At 35.7% G+C, this 10,962-nt stretch overlaps 1 protein-coding gene across 1 annotated transcript; it reads right to left on the bottom strand.

Annotated features, from left to right (window-relative positions):
* Positions 1-750: 750 nt before the first annotated feature.
* LOC129952248 (condensin-2 complex subunit D3) lies at positions 751-10,660 on the bottom strand. The gene is made up of 10 exons (XM_056064749.1): positions 9,730-10,660; positions 9,372-9,661; positions 8,670-9,305; positions 8,432-8,608; positions 8,170-8,330; positions 2,790-2,931; positions 1,805-2,725; positions 1,589-1,748; positions 1,207-1,460; positions 751-1,130 (listed from the first exon to the last, which is right to left on the bottom strand). Exons 1-10 carry the CDS (start codon positions 10,535-10,537, stop codon positions 765-767), a joined length of 3,915 nt encoding a protein of 1,304 aa, XP_055920724.1. The 5' UTR covers positions 10,538-10,660; the 3' UTR covers positions 751-764.
* Between the last annotated feature and the right edge of the window lie 302 nt (positions 10,661-10,962).

The raw sequence follows: 10,962 nt of genomic DNA, 5'->3' as shown, positions 1-10,962 counted from the left end.
TCTTAGAATCAACGCTCACAGTACGGCACAGTAGAAGAAAACCGCGGATCAGGTGGCACGCACAAGTGGAAAGCGATCTAACTCAACTTCGAGTGCGCAACTAGAGACATATAGTTAGGGACCGAGCTAGATAAAGAAGTTTGTTGGGTGAGGCTCTAGTTTACACAGGACTGTAGCGCCAACTAAAGTAAGAAAATATTTGCTAGAAGTTCGAGAGAGGACTTTCGAACTCAATTGACTATTAAGTTTATTTATTTTTCTAAGAAATATATATTAGGAAACGTTTTTTCTATCTACTATTATATGGGTCTTTCATCAAATCTTGAGGCGAAATATCATAGATGTGAAAATGAAACTTCTTTAGGTTAAAGTTGCAGAAGTTATGTCTAGCAAGTATCCTTAACTAATTTTAAAAAGAGAGAATACATAAAAAAACATGCGTCTTTGTTATAGTTCATATATATCTTTTATTAACATTTTATCACTTAAATATTTATTACTTAATATTTATTTTAAAAAGGTTATAACTTCATGCTTTTGTAATGTTGATATAAATGTATACATAAAAATAAGTCCATGCAAATAAATGTGTTTTCATTAAAATAAGATCTTATTTTAATTCTATTCTAAACTAATTTCTAGTTTTAATTTTAAAAAAAATATTTTGACACATATTTTTACAATTGTATATTTTTATGTTAAAATACATAAAATTAATTTAACTTAATTTAAATCCTTTGTAAAATGTTGTTGTTTTTTTAATCTTAAGCAAGAAGCATATATTCAAGTGTGTCTGAACATTTTTGTTTACTACTGGAATTAATTGGAGTTGATGATAAATTATTATCAATTCCATCTTGGTCAAACGGATCATCATCAAAATCAATTCCATCTAGATCGTCTTCTTCAGCGGAGAGTTTTCTTTTTTTCGGTGTTGATGTTGTTGTTTTAATACTTTTTCGGTATTTATTCCAAAATTCGGCGGGTTGAGCAAAATCAATAATATTTGGAAATTGATGTGCTAATTCCTTGGCTAGTTCGTCTATGGATTTTCGAATTGAATCATTTTGACTGCCAAGTGCTTCCGAGATGGTTATAACATGAACAATTGATTTCTCTAAAGTTGTTAGCTGAAATTTTAAATTGAAAATTTAAATGAATTTTATGATAAAATGATTTAAAATTGTGGTTTTCAAATTATCTTACCGCATCTGCCATTGTGACAACATGCCGACGTTTTCCTCTTTTGCCTGGAACTTGAACAGAATTACTTGCAGATTGAACTGTTTCAGCTGAAGGATTTTCTGAAGCATCAGCCAATTCATCATTTCCATCCTCTGTCTGTTGATGTTCAACTTCTTTTCTTTCTTTTTGACAAATTCGTTTAAGAATATAAATAATATCGTTTACCAAGGCAGTTCCTTCGTCAGATTTAATAAGGGGGTCATTTTGAGATTTTTCTATGAAAAATTAAACAAATACGGTTACGAAAAACTTCTAGAGACTAAATCTTATAACATTCTAGAAATAATGATCACCTTTTTGGTCTTAAATATTCATAAAATGTAATCTCTTTATTTTTAATTACCTGCAATTAATTTCAAGTTGCTAAAATACATTATCAAATGAACGTCGTCAATGCTCTGCATAAAATGATCGTACAACTTGTGCCGAACTTTTCGCTTGTCTTCTCCCTTTAGAGGTGATTTGATCATATTTTCAGAAAAGGTGTCCAATCCTTCAAAGTTCTTTATACAACAGTTTTAAAATAAATTAATTTGGAGAATAATTATTTTTTACTCACCGGATATTCATTCAATACAAATGGACACTCAATCAAACACTTATGAAAAAGTCCTGGATTTTTACTGGAAATAAATTCTGTAAAAAATGCCACTGCTCGATCCGATAGATCTTGATTGTCATCCAAGATCAATCCCAACATAGCCAAAAGCAACGATCCACGCAACTTAAGTTGATCCTGCAACACCAGTGCGGCAAAACTCTTGAAAGTCTCCAAACGGTTTATCAAATACTTTGATGAGAGCTTTTCTAAAATTCTGTCCAAAATTGTCTCAACAATTTGGGTATGTTTCTTACAGAGATCAGCAACAGCAACTAAAATTGTATTTACTATCGGTGGACGATCGATGGCCTTGAGAATTTTCCCATACAACTTGCAAGTTGTATTCGCAACAATTGAGTCACGAATTGAAAATCGACCCGAAATCAATATCATCGAATTGAAAATACGATCATTATCGGTCTCTAGCTCGGCTTCGGGTAGATTTACACAGGCTAAAATGTATTTTTGGATAAATGAGACTATTGTGGGATGTGGACGTTGTTTGATCTCTAAATTAGCTTCGGAATAAGAAAACAGATGTGACATGTATATTGAGCGATTTTCTGGGAAATTCGACATTTCATCCAGAAGTTTTTGCTCCAAATATTTATGCAGCTCAATTATCCATTCGTGGGAGGGATCATCGTGTATTTGTTGTGGAGGTGTTGATCGAATTTGATTCGCTCGTGAACGATGATTGATTGTGGACAGGAAATCGAAGGCTTTGCCAATTACTTGTGGAATTATCATGCCTGATTTAATTGATTGTATTAAATGCTTGAATACATTATTTAATGCTGGGTAGCTGAAGTCTTTGGCACATGTGTTAAGCACTTCCAGAGCTATGAGAAGGTTCTGCTCGTTGTTCCATTCTTTTGACTGAAATTTTAAAAATATTAAAAAGGTTATAAAGATTTTTGGTTGTTTGTGTTTATATTTTTACCGAATGATATGAGATGAAGCAATGAATCAGGGAATCTGGTTCTTTACTTTTGATTTTGCCGCAAATGAAATTTAAGAGTATCCATGCTTCAGTGGAGTTTGAAGCCAATATGTGAGATTCAATGGTGCTGATAATTTGCTGGCTGAGAATAGAAAACAGAATAAATCTTAATTCTATGACTGTTTCGTATTTATAGAATTGTATAATCTAAAGTCTATGACGTTTTTATTGCCGCAGCTCCACCCTAAGTTAAAGAAAAAGTTTTTTTTTATAATTGTCAGTTAGTATAGAATAAGATTTTATTTTTCGTAAATTATTAAAATACTCACTCAAATTTTTATTTTTTTTTATGTATTTTTTTATTTGTAGCTTAATATACAATATCTTTTACATTTTAAATTATTTCATTAGCAAGTCGTTTAGAACATTTTAATTTTTTACATCTTTAATTCAAATATATATAATAAAGAGAAGTGTTATTTAAAATTAATTTATGGTTCAAGGGAAAACGCTACAAAGAAAAAACCCTTATTAGAATCTTAAAAACTAGTATTGCTTAGGCCCCATTATCAACAAAATGCAGAAGTTGACAGTAATTTTAGGTGTTATTTTGGTTAGAGACGTTTCTGATAAGATTGTTTTCAGAGAAGGAGCAGTTTAAGAAAAATTTCTCTTGTTGTTTGTTAACAAGGTTCTTAACTGTGTAAGCATTAGCCTTATCATGGAGTCTTTTAGTTGAGTAATGCCATGGCAATCCGAGCATCATTTTCAAAACTTTATTTTGACTTACTTGAAGTTTTTGAATGTGCGAGTGAGCACAGTCAAACCAAACAGGTGCGCCATAAAGTAGTATTGGTTGGAAAATACTCGTAGTTCTAAATATTATTAATTTATTTTGCTTGCTTAGACTTGAGTTCTTGTCAATGAAAGGATATACAATTTTTATTGTTAAGTTGATTTTGTTAATTGTATTAGATATGTGTATTTGCAGTTATCCGACCATTCGATTTCATTGGCACAGATTTTTAGTTTTTTGTCCGGTAAGAAACAAGAATTTCTTCGACGTGTAAAACATGTTGATATTGTCTCCGTACCGTTGACTTTAATTTTCCATTTGTGAAAATATTTCTCAATAAGAACTTTGGCTTCTTGCAATTCGGTAAAGACATTTTGAAATAAAACACCGGAGGCAAATAAAACGGTATCGTCAGCAAACATTGCTAAGCTAACATTTGGGATGGGAATCGGGAAATCAGACAAAAAAATATTGAATAAAATTGGGCCCAAAACAGATCCTTGCGGACGCCTGCAGGGTCACTCAAATTATTTCAAAAAATTTAATTTTAAAGTAAAAAGATGAATTTTCCTCTTCTTTGCCAATGGTGTTTTTATTATCAACTAGGAGTGAAAGTAGGAATCGGCTTTAGGAACTTACTTGTTTACTTAAGGTGGCGCTACAGTCCTGTGTGAACTAGGGCCTCACCCAACAAACTTCTCCATCTACGTCGGTTCCTAGCTAGATGTCTCCAGTTTAGCGCTCCAAGTTGGGTGAAGTCACCTTCTACTTGTGCGCGCCACCTGATCCGCGGTCTTCCTCTACTGCGCTGTTCTGTGGGTGTGGATTCGAAGAATTTCCGGGTCGGAGCATTGGTTTCCATGCGCTCTACGTGACCCAGTCATCTTAGTCCTTGGACTTTTACCATTCTAGCTATTCTACGTCGCAGTACAGCCCATACAGCTCGTCGTTCCATCTTCTCCTCTACTCCCCTTCGATGCATACGGAAGCGTAGATTACACGAAGAACGTCTGTCGATGGTGACGTTTTGACCAAGACGTCGGTGTTCTATATCCTTTCTTGACGCCAGCATGTACTTTGTTTTACCCTCATTAACAGTTAAACAGATTTTCGCCGCCTCTGCCTCAATACTCACGAAAGCCCCATGGGCATCACGCCGAGTTCTTCCGATTATGTCAATGTCATCAGCATATGCCAGTAATTGGACAGACTTTTGAAAGATAGTGCCTTTAGTGTTGACGTGTGAGCTCTCCACTATTCTTTCAAGCACGATGATAAAAAAAATCACATGACAGCGCATCACTTGTCTAAAATCTTTTTTGACATCGAAAGGTTCTGTTAAGTTGTTTCCAACCTTTATGGAGCAGCGTGAATTCTCCATGGTCGTCCTGCACAAACGGACGAGTTTGGCAGGGATGCCAAAACTAGACATGGCTGTTCGTTCCAATTAGCATGGTTTAAGGCAAATAATTGTCTGGACCTTATTTTGCCCTAAGGCATGAAACTTTCCCGTCGATTTTTCCTGGGAGATTCGAGTTCTAAAGCCTTCTTCGGATCTATCGTGCACTGAACGCATTATCAATTTGAGCACATATACTCCTTGACGAAATAAAAGGATTAGATTTAGCTAGAAATAGTATGAGGCGGTCAGTGGTAGCTGATGTTTTTTTTCGACCCGCCTAATCCACAACAAATCAACAGTAAATATCAAACATTTGTTTACACCTATTTTCTGACCAGCTGCGTATGTAACTGTCCATGTGAAAAACATGGATTTTCATGATAAGTGCCTCAAACAATTAGCGACTCCACTTGAGATTTATTTATCGACATTGCAAATTCTAACCGCACTGAAAATTGTAACTGTTGAAAGTCGAATAGCATGTTTTTAGATTGCTCGTTTTACGATTCGATTTGCATGTTTATATTTCATTTGAGCTTTTTAATGTTTTTAAATAAAATGGATGCCCTTAAACCTGGTAATTATTAGCTTATTACTTTTGTCCACTTTTTGCTTGTGTTCTTGAAATGTGGCCTGTACATTTAATTGTTTTATTTGGTTAATTGCGTCTGTTGTCCTAGTTCCTCTTCCATTTTTATTCTTTGAACTGTATTTATATTGAGAAAACGTTTTTCGATTTTTATTTTGTATATTTTAAGTGTGTCGAGTAAATTTGATGTTAATCCCATTGATTGCAATCCGTATGTCATGACATCTAACCTTTGAGTACAAAATTTGTGTACATACCAAAATTGCTTCAAACAGTTTTTTTATACGTCGGTGGAAAATTTGTTCAACATTTTTGCCTTATCTTCTGGTGTTTCGGAAAGCAAAACAAACAAGCAAAATCTATGTCATCTGCCAAAATTTAGGTTGCTTAGTTTTACTCTTCATATGTTTATTCCAAACCTATTGGTCTAGTTAAGTTAGGTATTCAGACCTTTTAAGTCCGTTGGGACATAGGGCCTCTACGCCTTCGCGCCATCGTGTACGGTTTCCGAAGATGTGTTTTAGCTCCCTCCTATCCTTGGCTAGTGACGCTGATTCGCCTCATTTTTCCTGCGCCATGTGCTTCTCGGTCGTCCAGCTCTTCTTCCTTCTTGTGTGAGCGGATTCCACTGCATTAATTAATTTTCAGCCCACGACTTCTGCTTCTCTCTTCGCTCTTGTTGTCATTTGATGGAGATCCATAATTTTATTAGAGAGTAGGCAAACATCGTTCGAGTAATACAAGTTCTTTAAATAGGATGTCAAAGTCTATTGTATCTCTCCGTTACTTGACAAAGCTGCGCACTGTACATCGCTTATCACCAACAAATACAATATTGGCAACAGAATACTTCCCCGTGTGAATCCGCTACGGATTTGAAAATCCTATGACAACCTACCATCGTGCAGAACGTGACACTTGGATCCATTATATGTTGCTTCCATAATAGCAATTAGCTTTTTTCTGGAGTACCTCTAATCTGCAAAGCTAACCAGATATACTCCCTATTAACGCTATCAAAGGCCTTCTCGAAGTCGATAAACAGCAGGGTGTTGATAAGATCAATACAGGAGGATCCAGCGCGGAGTGTGGTCTTAAGGTGTTCTCTGATTCGTTTCAGTATGAATACTGCGACTATTTTGGCAACGGCAGGTAGAGCGCAAATTCCTCTCCAGTTTTCGCACTTTGTAAGATCTCCAACGAACTAATCTTTACTGGGAGATGCGGTGCGGATTCGGGCATTAGTTTCTTCAGGCGCTTCAGAAGGCTGCACGTTGTTTGCAGCCGAGGAAAAGTGTTCTTTCCATCTTCTGACTTGCTCATCCACCGGACTTATCACATTACCGTCTACTTCTTTCAACAGGTGTTGCTTTGAGCTGTGTGTATCGGTCAGCTATTTGGTTATTGTGTAAACGGTCCTGCTGTCGCACATGTTTGCAGCATTTTCTGCTGATACGAGGACTCCAGCTCATTTCTTTCTTGCTCTTGTGCAGCAGTTATTCGAACCCTTAACTGTTTGTGTTCGTGGATCCTTGCCCAAGACTCTTCTGAAAGCCAAGCGTTGTTGCTTCCTTCTTTCCGACCGACTATTCTGTCAGCACCTGGTCTAGTTAAGCTTGCGAAAAATGTCTTCGATTATTGATGAAAAAAAAGGCGGAGAAATGGAGTCTCCATGTCGAACCTTTGTATGATGAATTTTCGTCCGATTTTGTGTCGTTTTTATATAATGCTTTAAAAAAATTCATAAGTTAAGCTGATTGGTCCGTATTTGGTTATATCTTCTTTATACGTTTTTTGGGTAGCAATAATATGATATTGTGCTTCCATTGTCTTGGTATTTTTTGAGTTCTTATAAAAGCATTAAAAAGCTAGTATTAATATTGGGGTAAGTGACTCGTTTCTGAATTTAAGAATTTCTGCTTCTATATTGTCGCTTCCTGCAGTTTTTTCGTTTTCCTTCGTTGAAAATAATGGAAACATCTATGATATTGTTTTGGAAATAATTTAATATTATGGTGGTTGGTTATTCTTATTGTTTATTATTATATTAAATTTGGTATTATTTTAAAGTTTTCTAATTTTTCTCGCAATTTGCCAATAATAACACACAAAAAAATAATTTGCAAAATCAGTCCAGCCGTTTACGATTGATTTTGTACATATATAAAATTATTGAGTTAATATCAACAAGAAACACTGTACAAATATTTGTGTTAATATCAGTTCTTTATAGACAAAAATTACTATTATTATTCTTTTGCATTTTCTAAAGTTGATAACGAATATCCTGGTGAACAAGGTTTTATAAGTCGCAATCAAATTATACTTTTCTGAACGTTTACCTCTTTAAATGCATTCTGTTTAAATCCGACTTTTTGGTTTGAAGGTTTTGAGTTCGGAGATTTTAGAGTGGGGAAAAACTCACCAATGTGCTATATTTTCTTAAAGATTTTAGATGTGACCTCTTACGTTGTTTGATAAAAAAAAAATCTCAGTTCTATTGTTGATGAGACATAGTTTTAAATAATGGTTTCTAACTTAACCTTAAAAACTATGTCAAATGTTTAAACAAAATCTTGAATAGTTGACTTACTTAATCATTTGCATTTTCAGTGCCATATGAAAACTATATTGCAAATACATTCTTGATTGTGTTATCAGCAATGTTCTAATAATCACCCATGGCATAAAGTGTTCAGCCTTATTTGTTTGATCGATTCCTTTGATATTCAACAGAACTCTTTTACGAAAACACTAAAAATAAATACAAACAAAATAAGAAAACTTTGTACTTTTTGATTTCGAATCAAAAACAAACAAAATAAAAAGAAGAAGAAAATCATTTCTAAACAAACCTCCATAGCAAGTTCAATATTTTTTGGATCCCCATCCTGCAACATTGGTGTGAGAATTTTACACCACACAAATATGACCGGATAACAATTGGGATAGGTTTCCAATATAGAATCGACCATGATCATTGTTTGTTTGCGAACCAATAAAGTTGGTTCATTTACCAATTGACATGTTTCCTAAGGATCAGATTTTTGTAAGTTTAAAAAATAAATGCAAAGTAACACCCTTTAAACAAACCTTTACAAAATTTGTATTGAAAATAATCAAAGGATTAATCTTGACAATTGTCTCGAGAAACATGACAGCAGCCCTCCGCAAATGCGACACCGGATTCGAGAACAACGGATAAATTTGTTCGTGCAAATGCAAGAAACTCACAATTAAAATTTCCGACCCGGTGAAGGTGTAAGCCGGATCAGGAGCCTTTGGTTTGGCATAACGAATTTCATTCTCTAGAACTTTTGGCTCCTCAGGCAGCTGCACATCGAAATCATTCACCTGAGCGTATTTTATTCCTTCGTTGAGAATCTTTTTGGTGTTTGGTGAACCTTTGATTAGAGCCTGTTGCAGAGCTTGTATGGCTTTAATTTTAATACTATTATTCGTATCACGTATGCTATCGACGAGTTCTTTTATGATATAAACTTCACGTGGTGTCTCTGAGACTTTGTGCCGGAAGAGCTCCCAATCAACGTTCGATTCGAGGAGAATGATTTTCGAGAACAGATCAACAGCTCTCGAACGGATGCTTACTTCTTCGGCGTAGACAGCTTCGGATAGAAAATCAACAATCGATGCATTGCAACGGGTAAAAAGAGCTGCGTCGTATTTGGCGGCATAGTCAAGAGCTCGTTGGATGTGTTCTGTTTTCCACTAAAAGTCGTAAAATTTAAAAAGAAGCTAAAGCTGATTCAAGCTGACATCTGAACATCTACTTACACCTTTTTCTGGATTTGTTATCACACATTGAATGTAGAATTCCAGAACTTCCGAAACAATTCGGGGGAATTTTCCGATGATTTTTATGAACCAATCCGAAATGTGCTCACATCCATCAGTCTGGACGTTCGATGATGTGGAAGCGGACCCACCTTTGGGTTTTGAATTATAGGCATGCAGGAATAAAGTCATGTTCATTATTTTCAACAGTGTCTCCTTGGGATCACCATTGTGAGCGCTAACAACTTCATCCAATATTTCAAAGTATTTCCCATGTAAGTTAGCGGCATCTAAAAAAGAAGAAGAATCAAAGATGAGGAGAACCTTTTTGGGGGAATCCCATATCGATGGGTCTTACACATATTTACGAATCCTTTTTCGTAGCACAGATACTGCATATCGATGAGCTTCCGGACAATAGCATTTCGGGCAGTTTTGTACTCATCAAAGTGGACAAAGCGAAACATCAGCTTCAAGTCATCACAGAAAGCTGTGAAGTTGACCCACGTTTCGATGGAATGTTGATGCGAAACATATCTGGACACAGCGGGGCTTTGGATTTTTTCCACCATATTGAAGACCTGCAGGGACACAGATATCAGCTCCTCCTCGAAGATATGGAAACCCTTGGCTCCGGCTATGGTAAGTGAGAGCAGATAGACACTGGAAGCGGCCAAAGACAGTTGTCTGTAGCGACGATTTCGAGGGTCCTGATTACCGAGACCAACTAGGGCGTAGATAAAAGCCAGATAACGAGATCTGGGAGAGACTTTTATGACTTGATCCCAGCAATCGAAGGTGTTGTCATAGCTGCCCGACGATTCACGCATCGATCGGATAGTTGTTGCTAGCTCAAGCAACACTGAGAGGATGCTCGAATCGTTCTCGGCTTGTGCAACAATTGGAATGCGGCTAAGTGGGGATTTCTTCGTGATTGTATCGTCATCTTCAATGCCCGACTCTGGCGAGGAGCATCGTTGTTGTTTTTTATGTCGAGATGATCCTGAGGCTGGTGTGGGCTTGGGAGCAGCTTTTTTTGCTTCTTGTTCATTGGAATTAGCTTTTTCTTCTTCGATTTTCAGATAGATTGCTTCGATTTCTTCCCACGACAATGTGGGATGATAGAATTCACTTAGTTTCGTGAAAACATTGATTAAGTCACTCATTTTTTAGCATGCAATTAGTTTGAGTTGTTTATTCACATTATTATTTAAGAAGTAAATTTAAATTTAAAATTGTTTTTGTTTAAATTTAAATTGAAACTAAAAACAAAACAAATTCACGTTGTTTTTAATTTGTTTGGTTTTTTGTACATAAACAACTGGGAAATGTTTGACATAGGTAAGTGAGAGAAATGTCAAATTAGTTTTGAGAGGGATGTGTTTATGGACTTCAGTACTTGTTTACGAAATGCTTAGGCCTACTGCACACTAAAAGATACATTGGTTGCGATAAATCTCAAATGGATAGCATACCCAGATACCTTTTTCTAAGTGTATTTATTATAAAAACAGCTGCGATGTCAAAAAGTGAAATCCTTTGGTGTTCCAGAATGTCTGCTACATTAAGATGTTTGACAGAATAGTTGAAT

The sequence above is a fragment of the Eupeodes corollae genome, chromosome 3 (assembly GCF_945859685.1).
Source record: "Eupeodes corollae chromosome 3, idEupCoro1.1, whole genome shotgun sequence".
NCBI classification, from domain to species: Eukaryota; Metazoa; Arthropoda; class Insecta; order Diptera; family Syrphidae; genus Eupeodes; species Eupeodes corollae.
Note: the sequence above shows the minus strand (reverse complement) of the source record. Positions and strands in the feature narration are given on the sequence as shown.